This window comes from Apiospora aurea, assembly GCF_038362705.1.
Source record: "Apiospora aurea strain CBS 24483 chromosome Unknown utg000010l_segment0_segment0, whole genome shotgun sequence".
Lineage (NCBI taxonomy): Eukaryota > Fungi > Ascomycota > Sordariomycetes > Amphisphaeriales > Apiosporaceae > Apiospora > Apiospora aurea.
Window position 1 is genome coordinate 2,244,658 of NW_027117397.1, and position 15,478 is coordinate 2,260,135.

Consider the following 15,478-nt stretch of genomic DNA (forward strand, 5'->3'; position numbering starts at 1 on the left):
GCTCATGACACGCTCCATAATACACCATAGTTTACTTACTATATAGACGACACTCGTGAAATATCCACAACGGTTGAGCCAACCTATAGATATATCTAACCCACCCTGTCGGCTTATAGTACGGGCCCTTAGAGTGAAACCACGGTGTGCAAAGCCTCGTACAAGGCTTAAGATATAATAGTGTCAGATCAGATTCTAAACCTATCGCTACCGATCAGCTGGCGATGCATGGCATTTTCATCACACTCCGTACTCCGCACATACATCAACATCGCCACACCAACGCTACTATAAGTACGTGGGCGCTGGTGTGGCCACGTCAGTGAGTCTACATGTGGTGGCGGCGATGTCTGGATTCTCAATTTGGAGGATGTCTAGCCAAACAGATTTGACAGCCCCCCCAAGGATCTTTCGACAGCTGTCAACCCGAGTGATGAAGACCATTGACGCACTGGCTAACTATGGTAAGGAGGATTCCCGTACAGGTTCAGCATTGCCTTGAATAGTTATTTAGCATCAGAAGAGCCGGTAGGCTGATATTGTGGATGGGACGCCGCTCAGGTCTGGCGATTTGCTCCATGGCAATCCCGAAAGACGTCCAATGACAAGCTGAAATCCCATTAACCACAGATATACACCACATTGGGGTTTTAAAAGGGAACATTGTTAATTGCCGAAATGACCGTTGGTTATATAATCGAATTGGTCCTTTCCTGGATTACCCATCCGCGAAAGGTTGAGTTAGGAGTATGACCCATCTACCAGTCTCCTACGGTGATATATTTTCAACATACCTAAATCGGAGACCGTGATAGTTCATTCCCCAAGTGAATTCTGCTGGGTGTTCAGCCGGAGGTGGCCAGGTATTGTACCAGGCAATTGAGAAAGCATATTTCACCGACACGATTAATGTCTTCGGAGAAAGGGGAAGCGCGATCGTTTGAACATGTATATATCCTACGGACCTCTTCTTCGTGATCAATTAGAAACGAGTCTCTGAACACATTCCATCTAAAATTTCGAGACCATTTCACCTGGTGCCGTTGGACGACCAAAAATTATAACAAGCACCCCTCATACAACCAACCATCAGGGGGCTTCTATACAATCAACGGCAATCCATCCCATACTCTCGGCCCTCATCCCATCTCTACACCCAATACCAACACCATGGACGACCTAAACCCCTTCAAGTCCTTCCCCAAACCCCTCCCCCTAATCCACATCAACGGCGACCCGGGCGTCGGCAAGCTCACCGTCGCCCGCCGCCTCCAAGCCCTCCTGAACAAGTACGCCTCCGCCCGCCTCGTGGAGATGAACCGCCTCGTCAACCAGGCCACCGCCGCCGTCATCGACCGGGCGGAGCCGGGTTACCACGACCTGGGCCAGGACCTCCGCTTCGCCGTCTTCGAGGCCCTGGCCAAGAACCCCGCCACCCACCACCACGCCTACATTTTCACCGACAGCCAGACGGCCGACCTCGTCGGCGCGGGCGTCTGCGCAGAGTACGTCTGCGCTGCGCGGCAGCGGCGGTCCGATCTGATTTCAGTCGTGCTGTCGTGCGATGAGGAGGCCCATCTGAAGCGGGTGGGCGCGGCGGACCGGGTAGCGCGCGGGGGCACGCTCGTGGATGCGTCTTGGGTCAAGATGCTGCGGGAGAAGACGCGGACTCACCGGTTCAACAAATTTGCCGCCGAGGGCGGCTCGCTTGAGTTGGACGTCACCGATATAACCCCCATGGAGGCGGCGGACAGGATATTTCGACATATCCTGGATGTCTGTCCGGAGATGAGAATGCCAGCTGCATGAGGCCAGTTCTTATGGGAAACTTACAATGTTATATACAGAGTCAAAGAGGTATCGCGTATACGTGGGAATATAATATGACAGGGAAACAAAACATGGAATGATCTGCCAATAAACAGAGATCAGTGTAAACACTTCAAACTCGCAAAACCGTGACTCCACCTCAAGCCGCCCATGATTGCGACCATGAACGCTAGACCGACAGCGACGCTGGTAAACCCGTAGATATAGGCATGCCGCCTTCTCAATCCCGTCAATTCGGAAACCCAGGTCGAAACCGTAGTAAGGCACCCGCAGAACCCGTCCTCGATGCCCTGGAGCACCTGGCATCCGATGACCCCGCCCGATGGGACATGCGCGAAATCCCAAGCCATGCCCAAGACCGCGGTGCCGAAGATATTGACAGCGAAGGTGCCGAGGGGGAAGGAGGCGATGCGGCCGTTTAGGTACATTGACGCGTAGAACCGGCCGAGGCACCCAAGCGGCGCGAACACCAGGGCGAAAGCGGCGCGACCCCGCCACGCCTCCGATGCCCCACGGTGCGAGGAGCGGTCTGGTGGAAAGATGGAAAGGAGAACTGCGCCAAGCCAGCAGCCCCATGCCAGAAGCACACAGACTCTATCGACGATCTTGCGCGTCGCAAAGAACGGCAGCGACGGTATCACGGGCTCAAGGCAGATGGCAAGGTGGGCCCCAACGAACAGACCCGAGATAGACAGGGACACGGTGGTGAGAATGACCGCAAGCAAGGCCATGAAAGAAAAGCCGCCGTTTCGTGGCGTGGTGGTACTGCCACCGTCGGGGGTATTCAGGTCGTTGGAAAGAGCGAGGAAGACATCGCGGATGAAGGAGGAGAAGGATGTGAACGAGCCGCAGAAGCCGGTCGCCAGGCCAATGTAGAGCGGGATCGTCTTCTTGGTGGCCATGTGCGCCTTCTTCGCGGCAGCAAGGTCAATATCAGCAGCGCGCCCCGGGCTGGAGTTTCCGCTGCCTTCGTCTTCGCTGGCTTTCTTGGCCTGTTGGATTTGCTGGTGGTAGGTGGGAGTTCCCCATTCGTTGAGGAACAGCTTGCGATCTTCCGACAAGAAGCCCATCACAATACATCCTGCGAAGTTGGGCCAAACCACGCTGGTAGCCAACGGCGCGCCTGGGTAGTAGGTCAAGGCTTGTAGCCCAAGCCTTGCCAGAGTCCCGAAGATGGAAAACAGGATCAAGTACGAGATGGTGTAAAGCTGGGTGGCCAGCCGGGAGACTTCATAGGTCTCGCGAGATGGTTCCTTTTCTGGCGGCAGCTTTCCCGCTTGAGACTCACTATCTCGCCGCCGCCTCTGCTGATCTCTGCTGTATTGTTGATCCAGGCTCCTCGTCCGCTCTAGGGACGACCGGTGCTCGTAGATCTCGGCGTCATCGCGGTTCTCAATCGGCGCGAAAGCAGATGCCTCAGCAATGTTCGCGTACGAATCTGGAACATCGTAGTCGAACCTCGAGGCAGACGAAGCGCGGCGATGTCGGCTGGTCTGTCCAGTGGAGACTTGCGAAGATGAGTGCGGGTGTCCTGTCTTGGCACCTGCGAGCCGGTGGTCTCCGGACTCCGGCTTGGCGGAGGTGCCCCTGTGTTCGTTCGGGCCGCAGTCCTGTGTTGGCTCTCCATCTCCATGCTGCTTCGAGATAGGATTACTCGATTTCAATGACTCAGAGTTAGCTGGCGTCTCCCCCCCCGTCATTCAAGACCTTGTCGCCATGTCTATCTTGTTGTGACGTCGCGTCGGGATGAACCGAGGTAACCTCGCCCGGGTTTTGCGCTTGCGTCATTGTACGTCGCGTGCACCGTCGAGTACAATTGGGGTGGTGCACGTCGACTGTAAAGTACGCCCCTCTAACCGAGAGCAACGAGACGTGTGTAACAAGAGGAGAGATGGAGTTCTTGTTGCATCTCGGGATAGCGTCATTTGTCCCAAGATCCTGGTCGCATGGTGCCTGTCGGTCTATCGAGCCGAGAAAAGCAATTGCTTCGGTAGATGCAGGCTGGGAATTGAATTGTTTGTTTTCTTGCCCAGCCTTACGTAAAGCCCCGCCTGGCGGCTCTAGTCCGCTGTTCGGATCCTCCCCCAGATAACCTTAGTGGGTTGAGGCCAGCGCTACAGGGGTAGCTCCCCACCGCTGTTGCTCCCCCCAAGCTTATCGCTTATCTCCAGGACAGGTACCCAAACAGAGCGCCCAGCAGGGCACCCAGAGCCCAGAGAGCCCAGAGAACCCCGCGCTCCCAGCCATGCAATGCCGCATGACCGACCACCAACTGGACGAACGGACACTCCGCCATCTGCGAGATAGGCTGGACTCCGGCATAGGAAGTCCCTCGTGAGCACACACAGCAGGTAGTGCAGGGTTTAGCTCGACGTTGGGTGGTCATTGAGACGTTCTTGCTCTCATTTGTACACCGTCTCGTCTCATCTGGTTTGCCATCATTGATTAGGACATCCCACGGTTTCTGTTGTTCAGCCATCTAGCATCTCCTCGATAGTAACACAGCACAAGTCCCGAATACCCGGACCGCCCGTTCCCATACCACCTGTCCACAACATGTTCCTTCCGTCCAACGTTCATGTCTCCCGACACCCTTGCCTGCTGGGCAAGCTGAGTCTGCTCCGATCCAAGAGCACGTCCTCACGCGAAGTGAAGACCCTTGTCAACGAGATCGCTACAATCGTCGGCATTGAGGCCCTGGCCACGGCCTTGACCCCGGTAGATGGCCCGAAGGTAAGCACAGCAACAGACCGCATCTACTGCTTCCAACAACAAAACCACCAAGCTGTATTCTACACCATAGCTAACGGTGACTGTCATAGGACGAAACTCCCATCGGATTCGAGTACACAACAACCACAATCGAGCCGCAAGCCCTCTCCCTCGTACCCATCCTGCGATCCGGTCTAGGCATGGTAGAAGGTAACTCTATCCCTCCTACCCCCTACCTTCAACATGCAACCTTGGCAATTTGCTAACCAGCTATATATCCTTCCCAACGCCAACAGCCATCCAAACCCTCCTCCCCAACCCCGTCCCCGTGCACCACCTAGGCCTCTACCGCGAGCCCTCCACCCTCGAACCGGTCGAGTACTACAACAACCTCCCGCAGCACGTGTCCGCCACCACCAACGAGCCGACCGCGAGCCTCGCCATCATCCTGGACCCCGTCATCGCGACGGGCGGGACCTGCGCCGCCGCCATCCAGACGCTGCGCGAGTGGGGCGTCAAGCGCATCCTCGTGCTCTCGGTCGTCGCCGCGTCCGAGGGCATCAAGCGCGCCGCCAACGAGTGGCCCGATGCCGTCGAGATCTGGGTCGCAGGCGTCGATACCGAGCTGACGGGCAACGGGATGCTGAAGCCGGGCGTGGGCGACGTGGGTGACCGGTTGTTCTTGACGATTGGCAAATAAACGTACAGGATGGTATATGTTGGCTCCAATCTCGAGGAGAAAGAATATTAGGAAGTGGAATAGTCAAGCAATCTGAAAATTTATTGCCTGTTACTTCTATCAACTGTTTCTATCATGGTACATGACGACTAGCTTCAGACATACGATGTGACGACCTTGTTCAACAGCTAAGCTAACATCAAGAAACCCGCCGACTCCACCGCCCCAAAGGACTATGCCGGGGCATATCTCTCCTCATCAAGCAATGTGCTCTCCTTCCAGCACTCTTCGAGCCAAAACTGTGTAACTACACGGGGTATCGGAGTCCTCTTACTAATAGTCGCCCGTACCTTTGCACTGAGCTCCCTCTCACTCTGCTCATCAGCGCCGACTACGACGACGTGTGTAACGGAGATGTCATCCAGGTCTTCTGATATGACACCGCCGCCGAACCTTACCCAGTTCTTGAACTTGAGGACACTAATTGGCGATATCGACTCGCCCACCGCGAAGAAAACCACATTGCGCCAGAACAGGTAGCACTTCAGATTACCCAAGTCGTGACCGCGCTCTTCCAGCTGGGTGACGAACAGCTGTTTGTCGAAGGGCTCGTAGTCGATCTCCTTCTTGGGCATATCCATCAACAGGTCCCGGAACTCCCTCACGCTAAGATTCCGGGCATAACTATCCCCGAACTCGTCAACGTTCTCCGAGGCCCAGTCCCGCAGCCGATCTGTCGCGTGCAGCAAGTGCGCCGGCTCATAGGGCAGCACGAAGTTGTTGCCCTCGCCAAGGCAATCAAACACCCACTTCGGCCGAACAATATCCACCTCCCCAGCCTTGATCAGACTCGCCACTTTCACGACCTTCTTGTCCGCGACAAGAATCATCTTCCCATCCGCGACGGCCCTCTGTGAGATATTCCCGCCGTGGTCCTTAATGAGCGCCTCGATCTGCGCCTTGGACTTTCGTGGCTGCGTCGAGTCGCTCAAAACACAAAACTCGAGATGCGCAAACACGTGCGACCGCGGGCCCTCGAACACGGCGGCCGCCGCGGCCTTGTCTTGCCCCGCGATGACGACCTCCTTCTTGACGCGCTTGCTGGCACGCGCCCGCTTCTTCTCCATCTTCATCGTCTTGCCCGCCGTCGCCTCCTCCATGCGTTTGCGGAGCGTCACGAACTCATCGTAGTCGAGCGCCGAGTCCCACGTCCGGTCCAGGCGGAGACCCTTGAACCGCGGGAAGCGCAGGGTGATCAGCTTGGCGAACTGGTCGGACGTGGTGGCGCTGGCCGCCTTGGCGGAGATCACGAACGACTCTGAAGGGCGGATCCATTTATCCGGCCGCTCGGCTTGCTTCGCCTCGCCGCCGCCGAGGACCACGTACTGGGACGGTGGATTCTTCCTGTCCCAGTCGTGCCATTTTCCTTCGGTCATCTCAAGGATCTGCTGATAGTCTTCGCCCTTGAAACCTCCGCCCACTTTGCAGAAACTGAAGCATGTCTCCGGGTTGACACCCGCTTGTACGTCGTTCCTCGTAGGCCGGAGCCCGCAGAGGAAAGACGACAGCCTGCCTCCACGGTGACCTGAACCGTAGTAACCTCCGATAACCACGACATCGACGTTCTCCCCCAGGTCGTCCATGTACTCTGGCTTGACCTTGATCCAGTCATCGTTTCGGCTGTTCAGAGTGTACACAGATCGAGGATCTTTGAGTACGAGACCCTCGGACGCATTAGCGACAACTGTCCGAAGGGCTGGCTCGATAACTTCCGGGCTCGTAGCTGTTTCATGTGGATGAAGTTCCAACCTGCGGTGCACACCTTTGACGGCCTTTTCGAGAGCGTGGCGGCGGTCGCGCAGCATGTACTGCCTGAGGTCGTTGCCATTCAAGTACAGAATATCAAATACTCGGTACAGTGGTCGTGGCCCGGTCTGGTCGAAAGGGTTCTTCTGCGCCGCCAGCGCGGCCGTCTTTAGCGTCCCGAAGTTCATGATCTTGTCAATGTCCATGTCCCACGTCACCATCTCTCCGTCGAGGATGAGGCTGTTGACTTCGGGGAGGAACGCGTCCCTGAGATGTCTTGTAAGGGAGGACTTTTCGTCGAAGAAACCGTTACCGTAGAGATACGTATAGTTCTTGGCCTGTCGTGACCAGTAGGCGAACCTCATACCACCCTGTACTGTGTCGTCCCTCAGCATATGCATTTGCATGCGTTCGCCATCCAGCTTCTCTTCGATCCAGAAGTCATTGTCCGTTTCGGTACGGTGGCTCCGGGTGAGTACATCGACCATTTTCTGAAATGTACCCGAAAATTGAAACTGGGCCAACTGCGGCTGGAAGATCTGGAAGAGCTCGATTTGGCTCTGGCGGCCGTGGAGGTCGATATCGGGACTGTGGAGCTGCCAACACACGCGGCGAAGGTTGGACGATACGTTGAAGAGTGTATCGCCGTCGGCATGCCATAAGTTCAAGAATGTCTTCTCCGTCGCACCGACTTTCATCTGTTTCAGTATGATGCGAATGAGCCACATGAGCTCGTCCGCGTTCATCTGGTGGTAGATGGTTTCGAGAATGGGCAATTGCTCTTTTTCTCCAGAAGCGGCGGAAAGCTTGTCGAGCATCTCATTAACGTCGGCTATCGTCATGTTGCCCGGGTCCATCCGCATCGGGCGCCTCGAGATGACTTCATGGCATCTTCCACTGAAGTCGCCAGCCATGGAACTGACCCTCTGACCGGGGTCTTTCCAACGCAGCAGGGCCTTCCCATCTTCTGAGTTCCTGTCAATTTTCAGGATCTTGACAAAGAGTTTGCCGATAGCATTCTCCTTGAGACCATAGACATTCCGATCCCGATCTTGGCTCGGGATGATGAGGCGCATGGCAGGGTAGATGTCATTGCCGACTTCAGTCCGCCATCTCGAGAAGAACTGCTCGATGATGGAGCGCCTCTGCTCATGAGGCGATATCTTATTGGAGCCATGGGGACCAAGCTTGGTGCGATGCACGTTGGGCCCTGTTGGCTTCTTCTTGTTCTCGTTCAGCGGGTCAAACAAGCTCTGATATAATTCAGAGAACAGCCAAGTCCTGGAGTGGTTCTTGGGCCGATATGGGTATCTGGCGATGATGGTCAGCACTCATGCGTTTTAATGTTGCGACTTAGACATCAATTTACTTCGCGTCCAGTTCTTTGAGCGTGGTGCCGCCAACGGCGTATTGGCGCCGTTCCTCATCCTCCGCCTCAGAGCTACGAGGCTTTTTACTCATGATGGCAGCTTGAAGAAAAGATTGTTGGGCGCTGCAGAGTCAAGGAAGGGCTGGCGCAGAAGCTTTGCCTGCGAGTTGACGAGCGTCACTGTAGGCTGTAGATTGAACGAGTGTGTCCCTGCAATAGGATATTTGGTGATGCAGTATCGCGACCGGCGGTATTCCTTTCTCGAGACACCTCCGAATGGAAATTACGCTCAAAGAATCAAAGCACGGAAGAATTGGGAAACAGGTAAGGAATCCATGAATCCCATCGGTCTTCTTTTGAGCGGCGTGTGTTGATTGACATGGTGCAGCTGCTGCCTGGAAGGGAGGCTGCAAACCAACCAGTGTTGGAATGCTAGGTTACTTCTAAGTGCAGCCAAGATGGCACACGCCCTCAACCCTCTAGCAGCGCAGTAGTTAAGCCATCCGTGAACAGGGTTTCCAGCAGCTGCCGGACGGTATTTACAATCCAATGGTCTAAATACAAGATGCATCAGACATTTCTAATTCGCGAAGAAAATAAAGGGACCAAATAACTTCAAAGTTGCCCTCCCGCCCATCCAGTTGCAAATGACCGCGGTGTCGCAAGCATCTGTTTAGGTAGGTATGGATTAGAGGGCAGAGACAGGAAATTGTTACGCCGTGACCTAACTGCAACGGCATTGCCGCACAGACCATCTGAGCGGCCCAATCCACCCATCTAATTGGCCCCTCCTCGTGTAAATTGACGGTTTACGCGCCCCAAAACGCGCCTTGCTTGAGTGCTATCTAAAATCAATTCATTGACCCCCCAGCTGAAGACCCAAACCCAGACCCGGAACCAAAACACTGAGTGTGGTCGACCGGCCACCACAACACCTTCTTTACGACAACAGAAACACCTGCATGCTACCGGCCGCCATCCGCATTCTCCCGCCTTCGAGACCCTTATTCGCGTACCGGAACCCGGTTGTTGCCCTCTCTTCACAGCAACGAGCGCTTGCTTGTGCCTTACAGAGGCATGCAGACATAATCAGCACATCTTCTAGACCACTAGAAGCCTATACGATGCTGGGAAAAGCTGCGACCAGGTATCAGGCTTCGGCGCCGCCTGCTTCCAAAGCCCAACCTGGCAAGCCTGATCTCTCCAAGCAACTCTTTCCCTCGAGCAGCCCGCACGATGGCAACATCGTCGATTTGGTCAGCGGAGGCCACAGCCGTGGTGCGACAGGTGCGAATTTAGGGTCTTCGAAGGCAGCTGGCCAAAGTCAACTACAGCCGAGATCGCGCAATTCCATGTCCAGAACGAACACCGGAGCGTCTGTGACCAGCTTCATCAAGCCTTCCGACGGCTTCGCCACCCTCTACAGCAAAGCCGACTCGTTCAAGGAAGAGTCCGTCACCACCTCCCAACAGACGGGCTCGTTCCGAGGCGGCGCTACTGACTTGGTCTACATAGCCGAGGACGACTTTAGCGACGACGACGACCTGGAGTTGGATTATGCGTGCCCATCCGCCCTTCCGAGTCTGCCGCCACCTCCCAAGCCCACCAAACAAGTACCTGAGTCGCCAGTATCTGCCCCTCCTACAAGCCAGGCAACCATACCGATACCATGGACTTCTTCTCCCGAGGCGCACCGCTTCCCCCCTCAAGCGACGAATCAGCCCCCGCCGAAACGCCAATCTCCTGTCACTCATGCTACCGAACAGCCCATCAAGAAGAAACGACAGCTACCAAAGCATTGGTCGCAGGCTGCGACCAAGGAAGACCCGATTGACCTTGATGCGGTTGCGGAGAAAGAAAGCGCTGTGTTGGCTACTCCAGCAAAGCCCAAAGACAAGTCCATGATGTGGGACACGACTCAAAGTGCAATCAAGGACAAGAGGGCGCAGCTCAAAAACAAGACCAAGAACCTCCCCGGCTCGACTCGTGCCTTCTCCACGGAAGGCTCCGCGGTGCCGGATGATCTACGCGCCGCCACTGACTCTCACGCGATCAAGAAGAATGCCGCAGTCTCGCTCAGCTTGGAGCAACGCCATGTCATTGATTTGGTCATAGAGCAGAATCAAAGCGTATTCTTCACTGGTCCTGCTGGAACAGGAAAGTCTGTTCTGATGCGAGCCATCATCGATCAGCTGAAGAAGAAGTGGGCACGTGACCCCGAACGAGTGAGTGTCACAGCATCCACCGGACTGGCAGCATGCAATATCGGAGGACAGACCCTGCACAGCTTCGCTGGAATCGGGTTGGGCAAAGAGGATGTGCCCACGCTGGTGAAGAAGATTCGCCGCAACCAGAAGGCCAAGAATCGTTGGCTGCGCACCAAGACCCTTATCGTTGATGAGGTGTCCATGGTAGACGGCGATCTTTTCGACAAGCTGGCCCAGATTGCCCGAACCATACGGAACAATGGACGACCCTGGGGAGGTATACAGCTCGTCATCACAGGCGACTTCTTCCAATTGCCCCCAGTCCCAGACAAGCAGAAACGGGATGTCAAGTTTGCCTTTGAGGCCGCGACCTGGACTACGTCAATCGACCATACCATTGGTCTGACGCAGGTTTTCCGTCAACGGGATCCAGGTGAAATTTCCCCGCAAAACTTGTATGGATGGCAGTGGCTAACATCCGAACAGAATTCGCCAATATGCTCAACGAGATGCGACTGGGCAGAATTAGCGAGCAAACTGTGCAGACTTTCAAACAGCTCGCCAGGCCCCTGTCGTTCGACGACGGCCTGGATGTGACAGAGCTGTTCCCTACGCGACAAGAGGTTGATAGATCGAATGAGCAGCGGTTACGAAATCTACCAGGTTCAACCCAAAGGTTCGACGCTACAGATACGGGCCATCCCGACATCAAAGACAGATTACTCGAGAACATGATGGCACCGAAGGCCATCGAGCTGAGAAAAGGGGCTCAGGTCATGCTGATCAAGAACCTGGATGAGACGTTAGTGAATGGCTCACTGGGCAAGGTTAAGGGCTTTATGTGTGAAGCGACATTCGAGATATGGAGTACATCAAACGAGGGCTCCGATGACGAAGAAGACCCGGAGGGCCGCGCCAAGAAGAAGATCAAAGCCTTCAGCCGAGATCCTGATTCGACCAAGGACCTGAAGGAATACCCAGTTGTGCAGTTCACCTGCGTCGATGGGAGCCACAGGACCCTGTTGATGCTGCCCGAAGACTGGAAGGTAGAGCTCCCCAACGGCGAAATCCAAGCACAGCGGAGACAGGTACCCCTGATTCTCGCCTGGGCCCTTTCAATCCACAAGGCACAAGGGCAAACATTGGAGAGAGTCAAAGTCGATCTCGGCAAGGTGTTCGAGAAGGGGCAAGCGTATGTGGCGCTCAGTCGTGCCACGAATAAGCAAGGACTGCAGGTACTACGGTTCGACAAGAACAGGGTCATGGCGCATCCCCGCGTGATCCAGTTCTACAACAGACTATACAGCGCGGAATCGGCCATCAAGAAGAAGCCAACACCCTCAATGGCCGATTTCACTTCGCGGGGCCGAACGGAGCCCAAGGGCAGGAAGATTATCGGTATAGACGATGACGAAGAAGCGATGGCGGCGTCGTATGGTTAGAAGTGAAGGCGCAATTGCAGGTCGAGTGCGAGACACGGCACGATGATGGTCGGAACATACCTAGCATAGGGACGGAGTTTTTGAGACGGAGCGAAACTGGGTTGATAATTCACTTAGCCTCAAGAAATGACGAGATACCTGTGGGCGCGTTGATACGACGTTGCTGTTAGCGGCGGGACTTTGGTGGTTATGGCTGCGAGTGCGACTGGCAGCAACGGAACTGATGTAGATGTAATGAATATATTGTCCAAGTATACCACGCCGATCCAAGGCTTTTCGAAGGGCCTGTCTAACACCGCTGTTCTGTTCCCGATGACTGAGTAATCCTTCCACAGGCTAACCCTATTCAAAACTCGGCTCAGAATAGGGGGAGGTAGTGGCCGAGGGGAGAAGCTAGGCAGCGATCGGGCTCTCTAGAGGTACCGGTACTTGCTTATCGATAAGCAGCAGAAGCAGCTGCAACCGCCGCCCCCAGGAGCTAAACTTGCCAAGTTCCATTTGCCCCCTCCATTGCCTGGATACCTAACCTTGAACCCACGTCCAAAAGGTTCGATAAGCTCCAAAGATAAATTAAAAGTGACTCGTACCTTACTGACCCTCGAGTACACTATCGTGGGCCTGCCATCCCTCCAGCCTTTCGGTCAAAGTCGAGCAACCACCATCCGTCCCGCCCTCGAGTTCATCTGTCAATCTGTGAAGTCGGCACATGCGCATCTCTTAACATTCAACTCTTTCTCTCTCCCTCGCCCTCTCTCCCCTCCAACTGCCCACCATGGCCGACCAGTTCTTGGGAATGCGTATGACGGTGATCTTGAACGAACCTAAGGATTTGACATTGGTGGGCACCATCTATTCCATCGTCCCCAACCAGCTGCTGGCCCTGCACCAAGGTACGTCCGATTATTCACTCTCCATCCCGATGCGATGCATCGACATCCCCTTGTCCGCATGAGGGCTGCTGACACCGCTTTGTACATGCAGTCCACATCTTGAATACCGGCCAGCACTTGTCGACCTTGGACCTGAACCCGGCTCTAATCAAGGACATCAGAGAGACGCCACAGCAGTCGTACAACGAACAGCCACCGCCAAACACGGTCCATGCTGATGTTGCTGCAGCCCCGGCGCCCCCAAAGCCATCTAACGCGAGCTTTCAAGACCCGGCCATCATCAACATCGGAAGAAGACCGACCTCGATCCGCAATGACGAAAATCGCAACCCCCAACCTCCCAACACGAGCGAAAAGCGCGATCCCCCGTCCATCGTCTCGCCTCGCCCAGCACGATCCTCCGGTCCCAGCCCAGCTAAGCGCCCTGATACCGCCGTCCTGGAGACCACGCCTCTAGCGAGAGCACTTAACAAGTTGACTATCGATGCCAATGCCAGCAATGCTCCCGCAGGGAAGTCACCCGCCGTCGGAGACGACCTGGACCAGAACGACACGACCGAGGACGACGAAGCGCTGAATGCCACCCCGACCGCCCCTCAGGCTGTTGATGGGCAAGCAACTGCCAAGAGTAAGAAGTCTCGGCAGCGACAACGTAGGGGTGGTCGCAACGGAAACCGCAAGAATGACGGCGATGCCACGCCCACCTCTAGCGCTAAGCCTACTGAGCAAGGACCCGGATGGCGACAGACCCCGATACTGCAGTCCACCAAGTCTTTCCAGCCTTTCGCATCCCTTAAGAAGAGCCAGAAGGGCCGCCAGCCGCCAAACGCCGATAATGGTTGGGCCTCGGAGGATGTGACTGACGTTCAGGAGGCCGGCGACTTCGATTTCGAGGGAAGCTTGGCTAAGTTCGATAAGCGGACCATATTCGACGAGATGCGGCAACAGGATAAGGTCGATGACGCTGAACGTCTCGTGTCACATAACCGGTTACCGAGACCCAAGCCAGGAACGGCGGGCGGCAAGAACCTACACTATACGGAAAACGTGCTGGACGTCCCGTCGACCACACCGAAGTTGAAGGAGACACCCGACGATTTCTGGAAAAGCGAGGCGGATGACGCAACCGTTAACGGTGGTGAAAAGCAAATGAGTGGGCGGGAAGGCAGCGGCCGAAACTCTCGTATGCGAGGCGACTCACGGATGTCCAACTCCAGGCGGTCCCAGTCTCGTAAGGCGAGTACCAGTGCGGTACAAGGCATGGGAGGACCAAGTCGTGGCAACTCCAATGTAAGACAGCCCGCCGACAACCTTGCATACCAGGTGCATTTCCGCACGCATTCAGGCATACGCAGGAGTGCTAACACTGAAAAGCAACCACCCCTGCCGATAAGTGGAGAGGGGTTCTACGCCGTGCCTTTGAACCGACGCATAGAGACGGTGACGCATCTCCAGATGTTGAATCTGGAGAACATTGCCCATAACGAGATCGGGTTGAGCGAGGACTTGATGGCCGAGAACGCAGGCCGCAGCGTGGCTGAGGTGGCCTTGACTGCGCTTGATGATCCCGCCATCAAACTTCGCAGCGCCACTGCTTCGCCTCCCAACGCGCCCACCATTGTTGTCTTGGCTGGTAACAACAAGTCCGGTATCCGAGCTATCTCCGCCGCTCGGCATCTGCGGAACCGCGGGATTAACGTCCTGGTCTGTGTGGTCGGTATTGAGCGTGAAAAGGAGCTCATCGAGGAATTCCGACGCCAGATTCGGCTCTTCCGCAACTTTGGCGGCGCTGTATGCTCCAAGGCGCAGCTATTTGAGAACCTTAGTAAGAACGCTACAAGCTTGGCGGCCTCATCACAGGTCTCTGTCACGCTCATCATCGATGCTCTACTCGGTCTTTCGATCACGTTCGAAGAGCTGCGTCCGAGCGACCAAGCCACGACGTACGAGCTCATGGAGTGGGCGAACCGCAACGAGGCCTTCGTTCTCGCGATCGACATCCCCAGCGGCGTAGACCCGACTAAGGGCACGGTCAATGTCATTGACGGCGCCAAGCTATACGTGCATCCCCGCTACGTTGTCGCTCTGGGTGCCCCCAAGCAAGGACTGCTGAAGGCCGTGGAGATCGGACAGGATGACGGCGACTTGATGGTGGAGGAGTGGAAGTTCTACCTCGCGGATATCGGACTTGGCGCCAGCATCTGGCGGAAAGCTGCGACTAGATTGCGCCGCGGAATCGACTTCGACGACAAGTGGGTGCTCGAGATGAAGTACCGAACCCTGGAGGACTTGGAATGAAGGCAGCTGCCCCCGTACGCAAGTACGCAGCATAAGACTGCTCAGGGAGAGAGGGAAGTTCGCCGACACCACATACACCATACCAAACCGAGGGAGGTGTACGGGATGAAGAAAAAGACTGGGAGTTTGTCGGGTTTTTTTTTTTTGGCGGCATTGCATTATTCTTCATACCCAACTGTGCATGAGCATTTTCAGGAGTTTTACAAGGGAACATAAAATAGGGGCGGCGTTTCAGGCGCTTTGTC

The 15,478-nt window shown here is 55.5% G+C and overlaps 6 protein-coding genes across 6 annotated transcripts; 4 read left to right on the forward strand and 2 right to left on the reverse strand.

Annotated features, from left to right (window-relative positions):
• Window positions 1-1,170: 1,170 nt before the first annotated feature.
• On the forward strand, window positions 1,171-1,809 carry PG986_014716 (uncharacterized protein; the record flags this gene model as incomplete). Its single annotated transcript, XM_066850938.1, has 1 exon — window positions 1,171-1,809. The coding sequence occupies one exon, from the start codon at window positions 1,171-1,173 to the stop codon at window positions 1,807-1,809; it is 639 nt and encodes a 212-aa protein (XP_066693176.1).
• Window positions 1,810-1,928: 119 nt separating this feature from the next.
• PG986_014717 (uncharacterized protein) lies at window positions 1,929-3,530 on the reverse strand (the record flags this gene model as incomplete). The annotated part of the gene is made up of 1 exon (XM_066850939.1): window positions 1,929-3,530. One exon carries the CDS (start codon window positions 3,528-3,530, stop codon window positions 1,929-1,931), a length of 1,602 nt encoding a protein of 533 aa, XP_066693177.1.
• An 856-nt stretch (window positions 3,531-4,386) lies between these two features.
• On the forward strand, window positions 4,387-5,242 carry PG986_014718 (uracil phosphoribosyltransferase-domain-containing protein; the record flags this gene model as incomplete). Its single annotated transcript, XM_066850940.1, has 3 exons — window positions 4,387-4,563; window positions 4,653-4,752; window positions 4,839-5,242. The coding sequence occupies 3 exons, from the start codon at window positions 4,387-4,389 to the stop codon at window positions 5,240-5,242; spliced, it is 681 nt and encodes a 226-aa protein (XP_066693178.1).
• Window positions 5,243-5,454: 212 nt separating this feature from the next.
• PG986_014719 (DNA ligase 4) lies at window positions 5,455-8,488 on the reverse strand (the record flags this gene model as incomplete). The annotated part of the gene is made up of 2 exons (XM_066850941.1): window positions 5,455-8,338; window positions 8,397-8,488. The coding sequence occupies 2 exons, from the start codon at window positions 8,486-8,488 to the stop codon at window positions 5,455-5,457; spliced, it is 2,976 nt and encodes a 991-aa protein (XP_066693179.1).
• An 870-nt stretch (window positions 8,489-9,358) lies between these two features.
• PG986_014720 (uncharacterized protein) lies at window positions 9,359-12,045 on the forward strand (the record flags this gene model as incomplete). The annotated part of the gene is made up of 2 exons (XM_066850942.1): window positions 9,359-11,036; window positions 11,090-12,045. The coding sequence occupies 2 exons, from the start codon at window positions 9,359-9,361 to the stop codon at window positions 12,043-12,045; spliced, it is 2,634 nt and encodes an 877-aa protein (XP_066693180.1).
• Window positions 12,046-12,817: 772 nt separating this feature from the next.
• On the forward strand, window positions 12,818-15,233 carry PG986_014721 (uncharacterized protein; the record flags this gene model as incomplete). The annotated part of the gene is made up of 2 exons (XM_066850943.1): window positions 12,818-12,935; window positions 13,027-15,233. The coding sequence occupies 2 exons, from the start codon at window positions 12,818-12,820 to the stop codon at window positions 15,231-15,233; spliced, it is 2,325 nt and encodes a 774-aa protein (XP_066693181.1).
• Between the last annotated feature and the right edge of the window lie 245 nt (window positions 15,234-15,478).